General features: G+C 38.5%; 2 protein-coding genes across 2 annotated transcripts in view; one reads left to right on the top strand and one right to left on the bottom strand.

The window, feature by feature from the left end:
• Nucleotides 1-9,172, top strand: part of LOC107581687 (autophagy protein 5-like) — a 32,716-nt gene extending 23,544 nt beyond the window's left edge. The window contains exons 7-8 of the mRNA XM_016267305.1: nt 2,088-2,091; nt 9,162-9,172. The gene's annotated coding sequence lies outside the window, so the exon portion shown is untranslated. The remainder of the gene's footprint in view (nt 1-2,087; nt 2,092-9,161) is intronic.
• Nucleotides 8,866-18,572, bottom strand: LOC107581686 (PR domain zinc finger protein 1-like). The gene is made up of 7 exons (XM_016267304.1): nt 18,427-18,572; nt 16,788-17,039; nt 15,305-15,424; nt 13,975-14,227; nt 11,127-12,091; nt 10,902-11,030; nt 8,866-10,788 (listed from the first exon to the last, which is right to left on the bottom strand). Exons 1-7 carry the CDS (start codon nt 18,451-18,453, stop codon nt 10,201-10,203), a joined length of 2,334 nt encoding a protein of 777 aa, XP_016122790.1. The 5' UTR covers nt 18,454-18,572; the 3' UTR covers nt 8,866-10,200.
• Between the last annotated feature and the right edge of the window lie 4,949 nt (nt 18,573-23,521).

The following is a 23,521-nucleotide window of genomic DNA, read 5'->3' as shown; positions in this document are numbered from 1 at the left end:
ATTATGTGTTTATGAAACACATGTGAATGAAATTAAATGATATTCCAGTTATAAATGTGCTTCTGATTACAGATAGCCTGGGATTACAAAGGTTTGTATTTTAAAGAAAACCAGTTCGAAGGGAGCATACTTTGTTTTTTGGGTTAAAAGAATTTCTTAATATGAAATTCGTAGAGTATTACAATTAGATTAGACTGTGCAGAAATTGAAATCTACATGCTAATACACAATACTCATAGTCACAATGCTGATGTTGTTAACATTAATCATTTGAGAATGAAGTATAACAATAATAATCATCTGAACGGTTTGATGTGATATGAGCTAACCGATCTTTATTTAATCACCGTTGGTAGCGAGATTTATGGTAATGCTTTTTTCCTCAGTTGGTCAGAACAAACGTGGCAGACTTGTTACTTGTTCAGATGGCAATATACGGTGAAAATTCTTATTTGGGTCATATTCCAAGACGTAGGCTAGAATCTGTGATTGCGAAGTACAGTAAATATCCAGACCGGTGCGGTGACTGACTGCCACACACATACTCTTCAGAACATTAGATTCATCCGCGCCGACTCACAACCCACGCAAACTATTAGAAATATATAATATGATGATTGGTATAGTGATATATATATATATATATATATATATATATATATATATATATATATATATATCTCACAATAATCCCCAAGTAATGATTCCAGTCCATTATTTAACATCTTGTGAAGTGGCAAGCTGTGTGTTTAGAAGAAAGAAATCTGTCAAGACATTTGAACTTTAAACCTTCAGTTTTGGCCAAAATAATTCATAAATTTTCCTCCAGTGAAAAGTGTGAACAAGATATTTTGATATATCACAAATTACATACAAAATGCAAAATGTCAGTAGGTAATATCAGAAAGAAAAATATGTAATGAAATAAATAAATGAATAGATAGATATCCGATAGTGGCCAGATTGGATTTGCTATTAAAAATGTATAATATGATGATTATTATTATTATTATATATTTTTTTTAATATGCAAGTCACAAAAAAAACAGGGTATCCAGTAAGGTTTAAGTATCTTCTCCAAACCCTTTCTTTAGTTGAAAGGTGGAGAGATTGACTTTTTTCATGCAGAAATAGAAAAATACTTATATTTTTGACCTTATTGACAGCTATGCCTAATGAAAGCGCAAATGATGCATGAATCTAGTTAAAGATAATTGAGCTGACAGCGGTCAGAGGGAAAGCTGAGGCCATGCCTTTTTGACCACTCATTTAATAAACAAAAGAATGCATTATTATGAGAAGTTCCTTCCTGCACCCTTGTTATCTGTGTCCCCAACCTCTCCGGCCCTGAGCTAAACTCATCAGACTCATGATAAATGGAGTAAGTTGAGTAGACATGATGAATTGCTTTTGTGTGAGTTTGAGAGAGTGTTTACTTGCACTTTTTGTGTCCTACAGTGAAACTTTAGGATTCTTCATAGGGAGATCCTTGCAGTGAGATTCTGTGTTGTTTTTCTGAAAGTTTCCAAGGGCCGAACAGCAATTACTTTCTGTATGTGCTAATATGCAAATGTTCCAGAAGGTCACAATTCAGTTCAGCAGTGTGAGAAGGTCATCCAGCGCACATGCTGATGCCTGAACCATCACTTGCTGTCAAACTGAAACTCCTTCCCTCCAATGGCATTAGCCATTTAACCTCCATGGGTCAACAGGGTAATGTTACTGCCTCTAGCGTTTCCTTCAATTTTCCAGTCGTATGTAACTAGCTACGCAGCATGAACTTGGTTAATTTGTTCTGTGCAGGAGATGATAAAGTAGTGGAGAATTGCAGTAATTATCATGCTGTGGTTCCTCTGAAAATAGAACCGCTCACAATATCTGGTTATGTAGTTTCCACATTTCATGGAATAGCAATTGTAAAATGTAAAAAAATACCAATATTTCTGAATATTCTGAAAATTATTCTTAAAATGACATTACCAGTCAAAAGTTCAGAATTAATGTTTCTCGTGGTCTAAAAGGAATCGTTCACCAAAATATGAAAGTTTGCTAAACATTTACTTACTCTCAGACCATCCAAGATGTAGATGAGTTTGTTTCTTCATTTTAACAGTTTTGGGGAAGTTTAGCATTACATCACTTGCTCACCATTGGATTCTCTCCAGTGAATGGGTGCCGTCAGAATGAGAGTTCAAAGAGCTGATAAAAACATAATAATCCACAAATAATCCTTGCTAAAATTTGAGTCCATAATCCATAATAATGCTTCCTCTAGAGAAAAAGTCCAAATCCACTGACATATTTGTTTAGAACTGTTTTCGATTGGAAACGGTGCTTGATCCGGGCATATTTCTCTCCCGATTCAGACGAGACAACTTTCTTACTGGAAAAAGCAGTATTATGGATAGGGGACACCTATATTAGCCAGAAACAAGAGTTTGAAGTTAAAGACATCTTGCTGGATTTGTTTCTTACAAGCATGTGATGTGTATTGATGACTGGAGTCGTGTGGTTTATAGTGTTTTAATCAGATGTTTAGACTCTCATTCTGATGGCACCCAATCACTGGTCCTGTGTAAAATGATAAAACAAATAAAAAGAACTCCTTTACATCAGTGATGGCCTGAGGGTGAGTACATTTTCAGTTTTTACTGGTAATGAATATCTTTCAAATATTGTAACATTTTAAGAACTAGGAATTCCAAACATACCAGTTCAAAACCAAGATCATACCAAAATATAAATGTCAGTTGTAATATAGGTTTAGTTGTAATGTTTGCTGTGCAGGTAGTGAAATATAATACGTAATATATTTCATTAATAAATGTCATGCTTGCATGGCTTTGTAGCGTTCCTGGAGTATCCAATCATGTAATTAGTGGCAACAACTAATAAATGTTACACATACCAGGGGTTTTCTGGGTCTTTGACCATTTCTTGGCCACAATTCTCCCATCAAAATGTAAAAAGTATGTTTATATTCTAGGGGTTATTACAAATTATGGGTAACTGGGAGCAGCATTTTAACATTTTTCTTGAATGTTAACAAAGATTTATTCCAGAAATAAATTATATTATAATTCTATAATTATATTGATACAATGCAAGCATTTACATTTTGCAGAACAGAGTACATTTTGTTGAACCAAGTGAGCTTATATGTCCCCTTATATGAAGCTTCTCATAATCAGGGTGCATTTCCAAAAACATAAGTTTTGTCATTACCAACATAGTTCAACGATTCTATTTTTCCTGAAACCATAGTTCCAACAAACATTCACAAACAGCATTGCAAAGTTGTGTGGTTGGAACAACAGCTCTCGATTTGTGCTTCGAAGCATGTTGTATGGCATGCAGACCTAAATAGATCTTGCGCTTGAGCAAAATGAGCAAGCTAAGATGCAGTGTAATCTACAGTATATCTTTCATTCCATATGCATACGAATTCATTCTATGTCTTTTAGTTTGTCAAGAAAAAACCAGACCAAAAGTGCCTTATTACCCTGGTGGAACCCAGGAGTATGACGTCTGCTTAAATCCACCCCTTTCCTATCGACAACAAGCCCAAATTCACATCTGCCTCATTCCAGATTCTTTTTTGATTATCCGTTTCACTTGGATGTACTTAGCAGCAGCAACAGATCTTTTCTGTACTGCAGTTTTATTGCAAGAAGGAGATACTGAAAAAAAAAAATTCAGAGATGTCAGTTGTAGCTAAAAAGCGTTAACTCGTAGCATTTTCATTTCATGAAAGGTATTGTGACCACAAATTACAAATTCATTCGACCGATTTATTAACTTGTGTTACTAATTTGTTCCATTATTTTAGTTCAATTTTGGCCATGTTCTACACGCTTCCTCTCATTTTTATGTAATTAAATTGTGTCCACAATCTTAACTAAAATGAGTGAACAAACTAGTACAACTAAAACTAGCAAATTAAGTCATTAGTAATAAATGTTTAATTCATGGCCATAATATCCACGTACATTCGGTTCATTAGTCACAGTGAAAATAGACAGTTTGGCCGAGTGCCTTGCATTGTGGGATACTTGTATACTGTTGTATACTTCACATTTTGGCAAATGTCGTAGGTTTTCTTTGATTATGCGTAGATCAGCATGTAGATTTTCTAAATGCAGAGGTTTGATTCTTTTCATTCCAGATTCTTTGTGATATTAATGGCAAAATTGTACATTTTGTAGATTACCAAGATCTGAAGGTTGCAAAACAATAGCTCTGAATTCATAATTCTCTGTTGTTCACAACTGTAAAGAAGTTTTATTTGACGTTTAAAGTCAGTTTTATTTTATTTTATTTTTTTGGCCTTGAGTTCAGTCTCAGTCAGTGTCGTGGTCTTCAGCTGGGGGGCAGGGGCGAGTGCCATTAGTTTTCTCAGGCACGCAGGAAGAAGGGATGGGAGGCGGTCTCTCCTGTGTGGCGGCGGTGTGGACATCAAAGTGAAGCAGAGCACTCTTCATGTGTTCATTAAATAAAGAGCTATCCTAGACCCACTCGCTGATTCCAGTAAACCCGTCACTTAAAAGATCAGAGGAGCCACTCTTCTCCTCTGCGTCTTCCTCTGTCATCTCTCTTTCAGACATTTGTTCTGATGCATGTCGTAAGAGCAGTTTTTTTTTACTAATTTCTTCATTTCCTTCATTTTTTGGTTTCCTCCATGGGAAGTAGGTGAAGACTTGACCGTTTTAGGCAGTGAACCCGCTTTGAAGTTAATTTAATGAGGAAGCGGACAGGGTTCATGTCTCCTTCAGCTCTCTCATATGTGTTTTTCATCCAGTTGTACAGACTTTATCCACATTACTCTTGTGTCGTCCACTCCCCTACTCTTGCTGATTGGGATATAAAAGTAAAACTCAAAAGCCATAACTCAGCCAGGCCCTGTTATGTTATATGAGGTGTCAGAAGACAACTTTCCCCTCTGTCTGATCAGAACGGCCTTCTCGTACCCAAAGTACACCTGGAGCTGAGCTGCTGAGTGGAGGGAAGGGGGGGGGGGGGATCACTGAGGAACAAACAACAAAACTCTCTCTTCTCTAACATGAGCTGCCCTCTAATTTTCTTCAGACCCCCTTCACCCTCTCGCTCACATAGAGCCAACCTGTCATTAACCTCGGCTCCTAATGGACAGGTGCTGAGGGACCCCAAGGGGCTGTGATCATTTAGGGGACAATGATGATCCCTACCCCACACCACAACATAATTTTCTTTTTTTTTAACATAAATTTTTTTGTAAATGGTTGTTCTTCCTTTGATTTCCTTTTCCTGTTTTCGTCATTGTATTTACCGCAGGCCTAGGACAAAGATGGTAATTTGTTTTACAAAAGACTTTTCTTAACATTTAGCTGACATGTTTTTATCCATTTATTAATGATGTTTTTGTATTCCAACTGTCACTAAAACCACAGTGACAACAGCAAAATCCATTTGAAAACATCAATGAAACTTAAGACTTTTTTAAACGTTGCTTCTGCAGGTTTTGTGACACTTTCAAAGTGAACTGTCCAGTGAGTAGCACTAAAAGCATGTTCAGTTCAGTGTTTTATTACGTTAGTTGTATGTTCCACGGCAGTTTGAAAAACAAGTCTAATATTCAATTGTGTTTGGAAATTAGCAGTGGTGTAGCGCAGGGTTTACTGCGTATACTCACTTCTTAATCGGTTGGCAGAAAGTCCAAAACGTACTTGTAGAAGTAATAACTTATGACGTTCCAAGAAATCCCTAATGTGAATAAAGGCATCCCGCTATCACTGTAGCCAAAGCAATCGCAGCTTTAGCTAAGCCGAATAAAAAGAAATGTTTTTACTGATAAAATGTGAAGACGTTAAACACACGATTGCGACACAATATGGTTCATGTGTTTTTCAAGTCATCGCTAGATAATAAAAAGCATCATGAATAATGTAGTGCTAATTGACAGCATTTATTACAGTTGGCTATAGAAAATAATTCTTCTGCCTTATTCTGTGATAAAAAGGGAAAAAGTGTTTGTAGTACATAAATCATAAAATTGTCATTAGGAAAATATAGGAAAAATGTTATAGAATACAAATGATTGGTTATTTTCCAGCAGTGTATTTAATTTCTCAGTCAATTAAAAGTAAGAGATATGATGATGATGATGATAATATTAATAAAACCTGTCAAAATTAGACCCAAAAAAAGTATTATTTGACATTTCTGTTCCCATCACTTCTGAAATGTCACACAGGAGCAGAGCTGTACGATTCTGGATGAATTGAAAATCGCTTATTTTATTATTTTTTTATATTTATATCTTTTTTTCAAATAGAGATCATTATTCTCCCAAGATTCTGAACAGACAACTAAACAAAATAGCATGTAATTGAATAGAGGTTCTGCCAAAATGTTCATTGCTGCAGTTTATTTATTTATTTTGAATTATTATTGCAAAAGCTGCCCCTCTTCTGTGGCTAATATTAATTTAATAGTGATACTTACTTCATGAATTCAAGCAGTAGAGGTTAAGTGACAGTGTGCAAATACCCAGTGAAGACCTTGTCTCCTAGACGGCCATCAGGACAAGACCACGGAACCAGATGAGTCCTCTGCACAATCTAACTTTGCTGCAGCATGGATCAACCTGATGGTTCATCTGGCCAGAGGAGAACTGACCCCTCGACCCAAGGTTTTTTTCTCCATTTTGTCATCGATGGAGTTTTGGTTCCTTGCCGCTGTCGCCTCTTAACACTTAATTTCCAGCGATATCGTCGACTTGATTGCAAAGATACTATTTAAACTGAACTGAGCTGGATGATGACATCACTGAATTCAATGATGAACTGCCTTTAACTGAAAATTTTATGACTATTGAGACTATTTTCCTATTTTGATGGTGTAAAGCTGCTTTGACACAATCTGTATTGTTAAAAGCCCTATATAAATAAAGGTGACTTGACTTGACTTGACTACTAGTGGCCCATTTTGGGGTGAACCAAATATGCAAGACTAGTTTTACATGTCACTGTTCATAACACAGGGCATTCATTCTTTGCTGAGCTGCTTAAAAAATAAAAAATAAAATTGGGGGCATAAATGAAGACAATACATTAAACCTATTAATCAGTATTCTGCCCCTGTAGTCATAATTTGTGTGTTAAAGAAATGAAAGTGTTTACTGCCATTAGTGTTCATTTAAGCTGGAAACTGCAGTTATTTTTTATGTAAAAGAAAACATTTGTTATGCTGTTTTTTATGTTTTTCCAAAGATGCAGGTAGAGGCTAATTTTTTCCCAATAAGCCTATGCTGACTTTTTATGTTTATACTCTTATAGGTTTGAACAGTATGACCTCGTCAGTAGATTCTGACTTGCTGTTCTGTTAATTCACTTTTGCTGATGTTCTGAAAACAAGCTTGTTTCTGTAACTGTGTGTTTCCCCTTTTAGCTTCAGTGATTCTGACATCATCTTACAGCGGGAAATGAAGAAAGCCAATTATCATATAATCCACATGCTCACATGGGGCCTATAAATGTACAATTTGGGTAGAGCTGAAAGGGATTCCATTTGATACAGTCAGCGTTCTCAGAACTGGATTAGGAAGAGGACACGCATAAGCCAGAACTGCATAAGCATTATATTACCACATCTGCTTAATGAAAACACATCGTAAACATCCCATTCTGACAGTCAGGTTTCACAGCCAGGATTCAATTCTTTACACTTGTATTACTCTCTGGATTTCTTTTGAAGCGATCATTCAAAGCAGAGTTTGTATCAGTAGGCTAAATGCGGCTCTGACAGATTTTCATTTAATAGAATATATTTTGAAATGGATTCTTGTTTTAACGTGCATGGTCATACAGTTAGACACACAATCATTTACACTGATAATAGATTTTGATCTCTTCATATGCTTTTCATTATTGTAGCGACGCAGTGTGTATGTGTATAGTGTGATATATTTATAGGCCTGTTGTGGCGGTATTACTAAGAGCGTCATGATTTGTGTGGTGTGGAATTTTACACTTTGGATTTGGTGACTGCTTCTTTTGTCTGCCTAGTCATGGATCTATTCATCAGGAGTGCAAACGAAGCATCTTGTAATCGTGGGGTTGCTGTGTTACTAACTTTTACCCCGGAGCTGCCCGCAGACCCCAGAGTCTTTAAAGCACCGTCGAGGATAGTTTGTTGTATTTTGAAGTACCTAAGAATCAGAACCATTCCATATTTTCTAAATTGAATTTATTTGTGGCTGTTTTCTATTGCACCTAATTTCAAATACATTTTACAAATTTAATTTTGCTAGTTCTTATATAAATGAGCGTTTACTGGAAATAATTGTCATAATGACAAAAAAAACTCTTTAAAGGTTGATAGATTGCCAAATATCCTTTTTACACTTTATCAAGTTCTTATATAAATGAGCGTTTACTGGAAATAATTGTCATAATGACAAAAAAACTCTTTAAAGGTTGATAGATTGCCAAATATCCTTTTTACACTTTATCGCACTATATCTAGCGTTGCTATATCTAGTGTTTTACCCCAAATACCATACTTTTACATATTCTTCAGTTATTAAAACTGTTGGTTAAATTACCTTTAACCTTTGACCTTTGCCTCAAAATATATTATGTAATTGTGTCAATTTGCTACATAAATTTATAACATTTAAAATCAAATTAGCACAGAACGATCTCTATGCCGCTTCCTGCAATCGCATCAAGAATCCACCAAATTGTCACTTGAATTATGAATCTCAGATGTTTTAGAAAATACTGCGGTGAGTTTTTGTGCCATATAGTGGTTTAGAGGAGAATGTGCCTTTAGCGCTGTTTTACATGTATAATGAAAAAACACACAAGTGACAAAAATGCATTCGATCAGTGAAGATTTATATTATAATTTACATTTTGTCAAAGCTGTACTTAAATAGCTACATAAACCAGAATGTAAACAAAGACAGTCTTTTTTTTTTCTTTCTTTTTTTTAATTTAAAGCTGAAGATGAGGTGTAGACTTTGGTCATACTTTAGGACAGAAAGTGTATGAGATACTACTACCTCACAGCACATGTTGCTGATAAACTGTCCTACTAATACCGTGGGACAAAATCATATTAAAAACAAAGAAAAAAGTACAAACATAAGACAAAAGAAAAAAGAACCAGTGCATACAAAGGCCAAAGTGATGTGGAGTGTCCATAAACAACATCACAGACCTGCAGAGCAGACAGTTGCAGCAGCTCACACTGCATTTGCACACATCTCTGAAAATAAACGAAAGAGTTCACTTTGGTTATCATTTCCACATTCTCATTATCATTTTGGTTTCAGTAATGTGCCACACATAAGTAAGAAAATGCAGAGTCGGTGTCAGTCTCACAGCCTGTGTGTGACAGCTAGACAGACTGCTATTCTTTGGACCACATGTAGACCTGCACATTGGGACATTTGATTTCCTCTTCAAGTAGCGAAACAAACATCACATATGCCTTTGACGTCTCTCGATTCAAGCACAAACCATACACACACACACACACACACTCACTCCGACATTTGAGGTAACAGTTGTTGGTAATATACAATATGCCCTTTTTGTATTCATTATATTGTGTAGAACTAACATTTATTAAGAGAATAAATGTTATGTAAAACACGTACACATAGATATGTAATCTCTGACCTCTCCTATAGTAGAAAAAAAATACCTTCAACAAAAAGGTCTACCTCTGACTTCAGCCCACATTGAAAATAAACCTGAATGTGGTGAGCTCTTTGCAGTCACACATGAAATCACAGTCAACTGGGACACTATTTACATTTACTATCCACAAAAGAATATAGTAAAAGAAAATGTATAAAACAGTAAATTACAATGAATTAACCAGTCATTGTAAACATTATTTCCATGTATTTGTTGTGAAGGATGATGCGTTCAACAATAAATTAAATAGATTACTTAACAAACAAAAATAAACACAAAGAAGAGCAAATAATATTAATAACAACAATAAAAGAATATGATTGTCTTTTTAATTTGTGTAGGACATACGGGACCCACTGATGAATTGGATCAATGTCTGTTAGCCCTGAGTACTGAAGTCCCTGAACATAAAGGCCATAGCCTGATTCTTTGAGAAGAATTATGTATATTTGTGGCTATCCATAACCTGGCCTAGAGAGCTAGTCAGGCAAACGGTCAGCAAGCCTCTAGTTGGCTAGGTTTCCATGGCCTCCTCTGTCTCCTTTTTAACCTTGATAGGTAGGAGCTGGATAGGGCTGCTGCAATGAACCGTGATGACAGAGGCCTCACTGCCATGCTCGTTCAGACGATATGTAGATAATGCAGGTGGTGGGGGGTGCAGGTCTCCTACAGTGCTACCTTTGTGATAAGACGCCTTAAAATCCATCTCCTGCCAGAGCTGGCCAAAGATCTGGTTATCTACCATGCTCTCCACGTCGAACCCCTCCATTTCTTCCAGTCTGTCCGCATTATCGCTGATGTCAAAGCGTTCAATTTCCTCGTTGATGTGGTTGAGTTCATCCAGGCTGCAGCTGGGAGAAGGAGAGCCTGCTAGGCAGTAGCCTTTGAGGTGGAGCCGCAGGCTGCTGAGGTGGATGTAGTTGTGGTGGCAATGCGGGCATTGGTGTGGACGTTCTCGTGTGTGCAGCCGTTTGTGCAGCTTGAGGTGGACAAACTGTGTAAACTTGGCTGGGCAGATCTTGCACTGGTAAGGCTTTTCACCAGAGTGCAGTCGCAAATGGGTCTTCAAGTTGCTAGTGCTGCTGAAACGCTTGTGACACACCTGTGAGGTGAAAGCAGAGTTTTAGGATCTCATTCTTATATGAGCAGAGACCTTACAAATGTACTCAGAGAAGGAAAGGACTGGTTATAACTGAAATTGTTGTTATCATTTACCTGGCACTCATGGGGTTTCTCTCCTGTGTGGACCAAATAGTGTTTCTGCAGGTGGGCCAGCTGAGTGAAACCTTTTTTGCAGGTTTGACACTTAAAGGGTCGTTCACCACTATGGACTCGCAGGTGCACCTTAAAATAAAGGCAGGTAAGCTAGGTACTACCAGGAGTATATGTGTAGCACACATATGCTTTTCATTAAAGGGGAGACAGAGTTCTCTTGCTTACCTTGAGATTAGAAAGTTGACCAAAAGTCTTCGTGCAGACATTGCACTCATACTTGATCTTCCCATTCTGCTTCTTAAGTGGGTAATCTAGACTTTTGTAGCCTGTGGAACCTTGTTTCATCTTGCTGAGATTGATCGCCTTGTCCTCCGAGCGGCTGGTACTCAGGATTGCTGAGGTAGGCCTGGTAGGAACACGTCCTGTAGAGGCTGCAGAGCCAGCTGTTGGAGACCCACCAGCGGGAGCGTAAGGGTGCCCATAACCATAGACTGGTTTGTCTTTCAGAGAAGTGGCTGCAGAAAAGGCACTGGTGGCCGCTGGGAGCAGGATGTCCCTGGGAACCGGAGAGTCAGGTGAAAGTAGAAATTGTCGACTACCCTCGGACGGAAGCATGCCATGTGGGAAGGGAACATGAGGGGGTACCAAGCTGCTATAAAAGGGGTACATGTGTGGAAATATACCGCCCAAAGTAGGTGGCCCACTCAAACTACTAACAGGGTAGTGAGGCACGAGGTAGCGTGAGTAGTGCGGGTTAGGATAGAATGGCATGGAGCCTGTTGGTGAGTAGCCTGGGTAGTGGTTTAGGCCACGACTGTAGAGTGCTGGAGAGAAGGAGAGAAGGGTGTCTCTTGGCTCAAAGGATGCTGGTGTGGGACTGCTTTCTGGACTGCTCTTCGGATTGCTGTGTGCTGAAGGGCTGGGTGTCACTGTACACTGTCTGTGTGAGCGTTTCGGGAGGCCAAATACTGTGGTTGTCTTTAGAAAGTCTTCATTTAGGGAAGGGCGGAGCGGATAGACAGCACTCGGATAAAGAGGTCGGTCTGGGCTATTGGGGTAGCAAGGACGGGTGGGATGTGGTCTGCTGGGTTCTTGCAGTACATCTTTTAAAATCTCTGAAACGCTGTGCTCTCTTTTCACCGGGTGCTTGACTTCAGTCGCTTGCTGTGTGGCTTCAATCAGGCTCTGCTCTGTTTGCACACAAAAAAAAACGAAATGTTAATAATTTTCTCACTCATTCACATTCACGGATACAGGTCTGTTTGTGAGACATTACTTGTCACAATCACAATTCCTGACCAATTCCAGTTACTGTTATTTTGAGGGACACATCAGTTCTACTGTCCCAGAGGATACAGCTCTTCTTAAACCAAATTTCAACAAAGCACCCCAGTGGTTCACTTAGTGTGACAGTTTGACAAATTATCCTGTGTTAGGGTCTACAGACAGGATGTGAGGCCTGACAGCCACCCCGGTCAGGGTGGGATGGATGCACTGATACTATCTAATGGGGTTCACTGAGTGGGTGTGGGGGGACTGATGGCGTCCTGCTAATAGGGATCTACAAGCCTAGATCTCTCCCTTTTATAGAGTCCACAGAGACCATGGATGGATTTTTATTTAGTGATTAATCTTAAATGAGTTCCCAAATTTCTGCAGTCTCAAACTTAAAAGGTTTCACAAAATTCACATTAAAAATCAGGTGAGGAGGGAAATATGAATAAAACATACATGGAGTAATATATTTCTCAAATTTAAGCTAAACAGACCCATTATAAACCACCCTGACCCTTCCACCCAGTCACATTTGATGAAAGGTGGGCAGCTAATTAGAAAATTGCTTTCCCATATATCTTAAATACTTCACTGTTAGTCTCCTTAAAAAGGATGTAAACAATTAAATAGCTTCCTGCTTCCTGTTCACTGAACTTTAATTGTATAGAATTCAAGCGTGAATATGAGTGTGTGCATGATAAGTATCCCTTAAAAGATGATCCGTACTCTCTACTCCCCTATCCTTCTGTCCCGGCAGCTACGTGTAAACAAACCGAGAGGTTATCAGTTCTCCCCTCCCACCTCTCTTCCACAGATAGTATGAGTTCTGTTCCTCCCTAGAGAGCTTGCCAAAAACAAACAGCCGGCGATCACAGAGATATCAATCTGTCAGCACAGCCCTGCCGCCAGGAAGTTCAACTAGTCAATGGAGTTTTTTTCTCTCTCGTGCACACTCTTACTAGCCTCTCCTTACTCTTAAAGTGGCAAACAAATGAAGAAGTTCCTCCCACACCTCCTGAGGCAGGATGACAAAGGAATGCAAGGACTCAAGATCCATGTTGGTATTGCTGTCATTATACACCAGACAGGACTAGTGAAATAGAAAGTCAGTGTCTAAATCAATTTCATGTGGGAGGCTGTGTCAGTCAGATCAGCCCATTCTATTATATTGAGTCATACACCAGCTTTCTGTAGGTTTTGCTTTGAGATGCATGGGCTATTATTCCTTCTTAAGGCTACAGGTAGAGAGGCAGCAGACATGAGTGAGTAGGTGTAATTACAGACTTGTCTATGTGTGTGTGTGTGTTGAGCTCAAGGGGTCGGCTACATCCAGTGGCCCCAGGGTATGCGCATGACTCTGGGGAGAGGAGTCACACTGACTGGCCTGTTCACCTACCTATAATCTCCCCCTCTCCTCTGTATCAATCTTTCCCTCTGTCTCGTCTTTTTAGCTTAGAGACTTTTATTGCTGGTTTTGTATGTTGGGCAAAACAAACCTTCATGTTTAAAGAACATTCTCAACCACCAATGGCTGCAACATTACACTCCTATTCTTTGTAATTAGTCTGAACAAAAACATTGTAGAGGAAGAAAGCAGAGAAACAGAGTAGTTCAAAGAATTCCGATCTTAACAGAGATGAAAGGTAAGAAGCTGGCGTGTTTGCACAATGCTGACAGGGTCTATCTCTATAGTGGAAAAGGCATGTTTTTCTTGACTTAAACTGAGATAACAAGTATCTGTCCAGGTCTATGGCAAATAGTGAGGCATCAAATATATGTATTTTTTTTGTGAACTTACTGAGTTTTTGCATCATAATCTCTCCAGAGGCAGGGTAGTTGAGACGGCGGGCAAACTCAGGGCAGTACCACACCAGTAGCTCTTGGTCTGCAGGAATGGCCTTCACGGTGTAGAAATAGATGTTCATGCCGTTTTGGCAGGCAGCAAGGTTCTGTTCCTGCTGGGAATGAGCTGGATTCACATAACGCATCCAGTTACTCTTCTCCTCATCCAGTCCGTCCACAAAATGATGGAAGTCTCCATTTGAGTATATCTACAAAATATAATGAAGAAAACTAAGACCAGATATTTTTTTTGAATTACAATTACTATATTTGTCTATATAGCAATGTTCTATTCTATAGTCCTCCAGTGTGGTTCTCATGTTTTTGAGACAGACGAGTGGGGTTCGCTCTTATAAAGTCTCACAGTGAGTCAGCATACACCCCCACACTAATATGCACAGTCTCAGAGTATCTCCATCCAGCTCTCTGATGCATTCTTAGGTCTCGTCTGAAGTATGGTAGGGGGACGCCTGTCTCAGTATGTTGTTTATACTAAGCATGCAAGTTCCAGGAACACTTTCAAGACGTCACAAACAAGGTTTCCCTCTGAAATATCGACACTACACTTCCTTTAGCACTTTTTCTCTATGCTTGAAACTCTAACCAATGACTATGTAATCACCTGCCCTGCACCATATGGTAAAGGACTGACAGTAACACAGGAAAGAATGATATCAGTGCTGTGACTAGTAGGTAAAGACCAGAGTTGTTCCACTTGGGGATCTTCGATTTGGCAACAATATGGAAGTGACAGAAAACAAGTCAACACAAAACCAGAGCGAGTTGACTTTGCACTTTCTCCGTGACGACAGCTGCGAGTCACAAAGGCGTGAGAGAAATGTTTCGTTTTAATTGTAGTGGCGGTTAATGTGATTTCTTTTTTCACTGGTCAAACACTTTGAATAACTGCAGTGACACAGATGATCTGTAAAGCTGACATATTCTTAAGAAAGATATATTCACAGCACCAGAACAGCACAGAGTCATTCAGCACTTCCTGTCCCACACGCTCAGAGAGCTGCACAGTCAAATAAAGATTACACTATATGGAACGTATCAGTGCTCTCTCAGTCTTTCAGCACCAGTGCAGCAATGCAGTTCCCAAAACAGCAGATCTTTACTCAGCAGTTTCTGGTCGCTTTGAGAATATAAACTCACTGCTTCTACATAAGCATCTAGCCCATGATGTCAGACAGGAAGTCAGTCAGTGGAACAGGAAGTGACCCGGTATATTTTTTCTTGTCCGCTCCTACTTTATTAAAAGATTCTGAAACAAAACAACTCACCCGCCAGAAGTACTTCCTGTTCGCATCTTTGGGGACATTTTCTGCAGTGTAACTTTCTCCCACAAGGGGGCCAAACCGTGTGCCTTTGGGGATGTATTCTCTGCTGACTACACCAATAACCTGGTTAAAAAAGTAGGTAAACAGGTGGTTAAGAAAGAGGGAGTTTACAGTACAGTTCACAATTTGCAAGCATCATTAAATTAGCTTGACAGTATTAGTACGACAGAGTGTGTGTGTGAGAGGGGTAATTAATTGACAGTCAGCCAGATGTGCGCACTTGAAAGACATGGAGCCATGCCTCTCTTCGCCCGTCACCTCTCCTGACAGCCACAGGAAGCTAAAGGTCATCAAGGTTGTGTCCTAAGGCTGAGAGAGACTATTCGTTTGTCCCGCTTCACCTCTTATTAACCACACAGACACTTCTTCTGAGGAGATCACCAAAGCTTAACCTCTCTTCACAATACCGAATCATACAGGTGATTTGTTTGATAGAAATGTTCATATATTTTGGACCAGACATAATTTTCTAATTTAAATTGATTCTGCAAAATGGATTTAAATAAGTAAATGTATTAAACAGAGATGGGAATGTTCAAATATGTAATATTTGGTTTGGATCTAAATATTCTTCTACCTGAAGATCTCCTCACCCAAACTTCTACAAAAAGCACTTTTCAACTTATTAAATGCTCCCCCCATCAATACTCTCTCATCATCATAATCTTCCTCTGTGAAACACATGACTTCACTCACTCTCTTCCTGTTTGAACCTCAGGTGTTTCTTGAAGAGAGAGGGTTAACTCTTTATCACCATAAGTACGTGCTCATAAAAGAGGCACGCTTTTTTTCCTCACAGGAAGAGATAAGACAGACAGAGCGACTGATGAAAAAATCTATAGCCCTGTTCCTATTGATCTATAAACACTTTCAAAATAAGAGAGCCTTAATCCCATTCAAAGCTTCTGCCATCATTAGCGCTAGAAAGGTGGAAAGTAGTGTGTTTGTGGATTGTCATAGACACAGACATGGCAGTCTACTGCAGATAAAACAGGTTTGATAAATGGCACTCGGGTGCATGAGGGATGTTTGTGTTAGCCGAGTAACAATGTGAGCTAGAAATTATTAAGCACACAGACACAGACAGGTCAACAAAACAAGTAAAAAAACTGGCCTGACAGTGCTGATAAAGAAGATTAAGACCAGTTATATGATCAGTAGGTGCAGCTTTATGGAGATGCTGTTTAAACAAAAATCACAACCATCCGAAGTTCTGCTTAAACCCGCATCTTGCAGTTTGATAATGTGACACTCTGAAGCGGGTTTGTAGATTTACTGTCAGTGCATTCATACAAGCAGACAGCAATTATTAGCAGATGGCATGCAGGACTGCAGTTGTAACCCGATGAATCTCAAAAAGGAAGCCTCGAGGCCATCATGCGTAATGCCATTGCATGTGTGATGGTGTGTGAGCATCATGTCATACCTCTTTAGAGTCTGGTGGGTGTTTGAAGGCCAGGTTTCTGGGTAAGGACGCCTCGGCCCGGGTGAGTTCTGTCTTCTCTAGAGGACCCTCCCAGGTGTGGTCTTTTACGATGTACGTGCATTTCTCCTCGAACTCTTCCTCCGTCCATTTTGTCATGTCTACATCCTCTACATCCATCTTGAGCTCCTCATTGTCCACGGCGCAGGGTGCTCCCTCAGTAGTCAACATGGCCGAGCTGTGATGAGAAGCAGCCTGAGAAAAGAAAAAGCATTAGAATTAAATCTGTCGTCTTATCAGATAGTCTGAGAGAGCAAGAGAACTAAACATTATCCAAGTAACGCGTAAAGGTTAAACTACGTAAATGATCTAGTTTCTTTGTGATGCGCAAATATTCATTAATACCAAAAAATAGAATTAATTATAGTTTCGACTAAATTAGAGCTTAATTGTTTACACAACATTACACAAATCTAGAAAGACGTTTCTTTCTACACATAGAAGCTGAAGTGCTCTAAAGTAAATAAAAGACAACAGCCGTCCCGACCCGTTCATAAAGTCGGAACTGATCACACAATCTCTCTTCTCATGTCCTACTCTTCATTTCTGTCTATCAACATGCGTCTTACCCTCTCCCTGTTTTCTTCTCTGAGTGAAAAAATAGTCACAAATGGAGGAAAACAGAGGAAGGAAGTCCCGTCTACATCTGAATGTAGCTAAAATTGGAATCCAACCATCAATCCATCCCAGAGAATGTGTGAAAAATAGAAACAAAACCAATCTTCAACCAAAATTCAAAAGGTAAAATATGTAGTTACCTGTTCAGGACTAAAACTACTTCTCTGGGAATGTGTATTAATTTAATTTAATTTAAAACTACATTTTCAATTAAACTAAAAACTTGATTTAAAACAATTTGTTCTTATAATTACAAATGGTTGTAGTTAATCTTATTAAAGTTTACAGAATTAATAGAATTTTATGTTCCAAAACAAACAGTAATGTGAAATTTACAAAGCTGTAATTGATTCGTGAAATGTTGATTTGTGATGAATATAAATTGTCTATTATATTAACATTTGTATTTATTTATTTCTTAAAGAAGATCAGAAAATAGTTTTTTATTTTTTTTGTTAGAAAGAATCGTGTGCGTAGGACAGCTCATATTGAAACTAAAAAAAACACATTAACAAACATGGAAATCAGATGTATGCATACTAAATATACATGCATAATATAAAACTATATTTTATGTTGGATAGGGAAAAAATACTTTTAAGTGAAATCCTTAAAAAATATGTATAGTTTAAATGTATTCCAGCTATAAACTATTATTAAATACAGAAATATTTTTTTCTAAGAATTAAATACAGAGATTATTTTCTAAGAATTGTTTTAAATGAACTAAAATATATGGAAATGCCTAAATTATCACAGTCAATCATTTTAAATGGAAAAAAAGAACTAGGAAGCTCCAATAAAACTGTTTTTCTACCTCACAAAAAACACCACTATGACCACTAAATAAGCACTAAATATTTAATTTATGAAATAATAGAAACAATTAGTTCCATTGCAAAATGCATTCTCTGCTTTACCAGAAATAAACGCAGAACACACAGTTTAGAGAAATGTTACTTACCAGGATGCTCTGGTCCCAGCCACACATAGAGGCTGTGTGTGATCTTTCCCCTGAGTGTGTGTGTGTGTGTATGGGACAGGTGCAGCTCACAGTTCTCCCGTCTTGTCCCACTGCTAGTCCAGATGGTAAGTGACTTCTCCTGCAAGTGCCTGAGATTGACTGAATGCCTTAGCATATTTGTCTGACTTGTTGAAGGCACTTTGGCCCTGCCCTCTATCTCCTCCCACTTTAGTGTCACTGACTCCGCCTCCAGAGTACGTGATCAAACAATTACTCTCTGCCACACACACACACACACACACACACACACACATTACTGAAGATAAAATAATTAACAAGAGAGAATAACAAATAATAATAAAAAAATGTGTGCACTAATCACCCTAAATCTCTTAATTTAATCTCAAATTCAATTTTTTTGCCTTTTTCTATTAAAATGTACTTTCTAAATAATCCTTGTACAAAAATCAGTTCTAATCGGTGTGCATTTTCTTTTTTATTATATTATATCATTTCATTTCATTCCAGTTCATAATTATAAATACAGAAATCCAAAAAGAATGATTTGTGTACTATATTTTAATACCATTTTAATTCATATGATGAAACTTTGAAAACACAGGCCCTCATGAAAGAAAAAAGTGACCAAAATAGTTGAATTATTGAGACGCACAACACAAGACTGTTTTGGCCCAAAGCCCCAGAAGTCTCGTTTGAAGAGGAAAGTGAACATGTTGATGTCTCTTCCTCGCTCTCATCCTGTGAAGGAAGGACGTCCTGTGACGGTGACTCAGTGACTAAGACCATTTACTGGGAGCTGACTGACGTCTCTTTACCTCCCAATTTACACTCTTTCCCACAATACTTACCCTCTCCAGTGCATTATTCATTCTTAAGAATGCTCACATGTTTTCTGGGTTCTTACATGTTGACCAGCGTTAAAATCAGAGAAACTTCTCTTGTAAGCATTTCTCTTTCATAAGGTGGATATGAAGTAGTAATGAAGGATTCTTGCCTGTCCCTCAGCAGACATACTCAAAAACACTCATTACACACAAAAACACTCTCACCCACCCGAAATTCAGCTGGTGACAAAGTGCTGACCACATCAGTCACAGCCTACTATTTCCTGGCAGCAGACTACCCAGAAGATTGTTGTAGCCCCAAGGGCTGCCCAGAACCCACTCAGCCCACAACCCGCCCCAATCTGGTCCACAGCTGTTTACACTGAAGCCCACTCAATAAGAAACCCAGGACAGACCAGCACCGAAATGCTGAAATTCACCTTCAAACAAAAGAGCTGAAACGGGGACCTGCCAACTAGCTGGATCCTAGAGAAGAGAGTTGGTCTCGGCCAAAGCCATTCCCAATAAGATCCACTTTAAGAGACTTCAAGCCCATAAAAGGGCTGAACCCTCCAGGGCTTGATCAGAAACCTTCTCTTTCTCTGGACAAGCTGAGGCCAGGGGGCAGGGAGGACTCTCTCATCTCTGAAGTCAAATTCAAATGGACCTTTTTACTGTCTATATAAAGGGTTTAATGTGGCCTGAAAGAAAACCAGCTAAACAATAGCGGGCAGAGGAACGTCAACAGCGCTGTTAGTTTTACAGACAGCTCATAACATCCCCACACCTCAGAGGAAGAAAAAGGGAAGCTATGAAGTGCAAAAACTTCTTGCAGCATAAATAGAAATGTTCCGATTTGAAATTAGGAATGACAAATTTGTGCAGTGTAATTGCTTGCATCCTTAAAGCTGCGAACATAGAAGTTGCTGACAACCACATCCAATCTTCCGCTATTCCGCAGCAGCCAGAGACTGATATGAGACCCTGGAGCACAAAACCAGTCTTAAGTCGCTGGGGTATATTTGGAGCAACAGCCAAAAATACATTATATGGGTCAAAATTATTAATTTGTCTTTTATGCCAAAAATCATTAGGATATTTAGTAAAGATCATGTTCCATGAAAATATTTAGTAAATTTCACACTGTAAATATATTCAAAATTTTTGATTAGTAATATGCATTGCTAAGAACTTCATTTGAACAACTTTAAAGGCGATTTTCTCAATATTTAGATTTTTTTTTTTTGCACCCTCAGATTCCAGATTTTCAAATAGTTGTATCTCTGCCAAACATTGTCCTATCCTAACAAACAATACACCAATGGAAAGCTTATGTATTCAGCTTTCAGATGATGTATAAATCTCAATTTCGTAAAATTGACCCTTATGACTGGTTTTGTGGTCCAGGGTCACATATGTGAAACCGATTTTTTAATCTAATTTCCTTCTCTCAACCAATAACACATCCCTTCTAAAACAGTGTAAACAGGGTTATCTTCCTTAAAATGGCTGGGTTCTCTCTAGTGGTTTCTTAGTTAAAAGAAAGCTAGTGTACATTCCTTCTGCTTGTGTGTGTGTGGCTGTTATTCTAAGCACATCCCACCACAACTGAAATATTAGGCAAAGCATATTAAGCCATGGCACCTGGATTGAACTGAGTCTGAAGGTTCGAGCATGTGTGCGTGTGTAGACACGTGCTACAGAGAAGCTGAGCTGCACGTGTGCCGCACGTTCTGCAGATGACACCCCTCCCAGCCCTTTTCATGTGGGGTAACGGGGCAACAGAGCTCTAATCCCTCCGCTTCCTCAAACCAGCCATCTGGAGATATGTCTGTCTCCTTACAACATTTACCACAGAGGGGGGCGGCGTGGTGATTAATACTATGACCAGACAGAGACTATCTAAACTAAAAGAGAACCATGCTAAATTTGGCACATGTGTTATTAAACTGTTTATATTAGTGATTCAATTTTCAGGATTCATCTATATTACATAAAGCCTTTACAGCGACAGTGGCTTGAGGGTTTGCTTACATGACATACCATTTGGGTAGAAAGGAGTTTTTACCTAAGAACGAGAACTGGAAATTGAAAGAAATTGATAAAGAGAAGCCAGGGACAGAAACAATAAACTCTGGGGAGAATTGATTCTGTTATTCTAGATATATTTTTGTAAAGTGATATGGAGATTTAACAGTTTACACAGTCGGGAATGTATGTAACATGCATTAAGAATCATTACAAAAATAAGACACTTATTTAGTGACATTTATATCTAAATACTATATTTTCAGCATGCAATAAAATAATGTATTCGAAAATCAAATGAAATAATGTATTAGAATTTTGTCTACGCTTTGATTAGTTTATTGACTAGACCCAATAATCATAGATATATACATTTTAAGTACATTTATAATCAATGCAAATCTGTTTGTTTTACCTGCTGGTTTCCATTAACGTCTGTGAATGATAGCGATGCTTTAATCCTACAGATATACACAGAGTTCAGAGATCTCGGTTCACACACACACACACACACAAACCTCCACCCAAATCAGCCTCATTAGGATCAACTGAAGACATTAAGAAAGCAAACATTTCAGCAGGAGAACAAAATCCAAGGTAAAGCAAAAGTTTAAGGCATTTAACTTCCCATTCAGGTCCAGAGAAAACAATAATCAAAATCTCACGTATAATGTATTGTTAAATTTTTGCCTCTACTTTTACAGAATTTTTTAAAATATTGTTGTTATGATGACGGCCTATTTAAATCCGTCCAGACGTTTGGGTTCGACTGTAGTTAACTGAAATTTGTTTGTTGTAGACACACAAACATTCGCACAGGCATTAACTGCAGCATTATGCTGAGCTGATAATAGAGTCCATGTTGAATGAGTTTGCCCTACCGGCACACATGCCCTCCTCTCTGCGTCTCACGATCTTTACACGAAACAGACATAATGTTCCTGACCACCCCTTTACACACACACACACACACACACACTCAAACAGCTCCTCATCAAAGCAGCATAGAAAAGTGTGTAGGATGAACAAAGTCAGATACGCACTGTAAGCACACATGCTCTTCTCTTTACTCCCCAGTGACTTCATCAACATTCAGGGGGAAATGCTTTTTAACCATTTAACCTTTTAATAAGATCTAGCAAAAGATGATCAGAAAAAGACCTGCCATTATCTCTAGCATTTATCTGAAAACACACACGCATACAGTGAGTAGGGAAGCCCTTTGGCCCATCAGCACCCTGTGAATTGCTGTGAGTGTGTGTGTGTGTGCGTGTTTTTGTGACAAATGAGAACATACATTTGTATAATGACAAAGGTATGACATAGGTATTACAAGGAGAAGGTGATTTTCAGGACATTACCCCATGTCCCCACTTTTCAAAATGCTTATAAATCACACAGAATGGAGTGGATTGAAAATCTGAAATAGCACAAAGTCTCCTGTGAGGGGTAGGTTTAGGGGTAGGGTTGGTAAAGGGCAATAGAATATACGGTCTGTACAGTATAAAAACCATTACAGGCATGCTATCAAATCAACAATTTAACACTGTAAGAAAAATTGCAAATACTGCACTCAGGAAATAAATAGAAAAAAAAATAAACATCAACATCCCTTTTATGACACCTTGTAAATCTAGATTTACCATTTTCCAAATCAATAATGATCAGTCATGAACAATTACACTGAAAAATGCTCCATCACGCCACAATGACATCTTTCTACATCAGAAGATTTTTCAGAGATTGCATTCTAGGTTCAGCCATTAAATGAAATCAAAGGTGTCCTTCAGTACTGGAGGATACTATAATTTCATAGCATAAATCCAAGTCCAAAGAGCAGGCATATCTTGGGGAGGATTTTCCAGATCATCCAATACAGCTGTACCTTCCAAAATGATTGCAATAGACATGGCATTAAATGCAGTGAGTTAGGTATGGCTCTAGAGTCCTCAGCTCAGGGATCACGCTCAACAGGCTGACTGACATCTCTTCTCCATCACAGTCCTAGAAACAAGAATACAATATGACAAAAATAAGTAATTACATTTTAAGAGTACATATTCAGGTTAAACATTTGCAAACAAATTAATATCTGTGTATTATGTTTAGATATAAAGGCCTTTTCAAACTGAGCACAGCAGTGGATCCCAGATAAAAAAAAAAAAAGACATTCAATCTGTTGTACAAAAAGACAAGACAAACTGAACAGTATGCCAGCTATA

Source organism: Sinocyclocheilus grahami, unplaced genomic scaffold, assembly GCF_001515645.1.
Source record: "Sinocyclocheilus grahami isolate Dianchi unplaced genomic scaffold, SAMN03320097.WGS_v1.1 scaffold37.1, whole genome shotgun sequence".
Taxonomy (NCBI): Eukaryota; Metazoa; Chordata; class Actinopteri; order Cypriniformes; family Cyprinidae; genus Sinocyclocheilus; species Sinocyclocheilus grahami.
The sequence above is the reverse complement of the archived record's forward strand: the minus strand, read 5'-3'. Positions and strand labels throughout refer to the sequence as shown.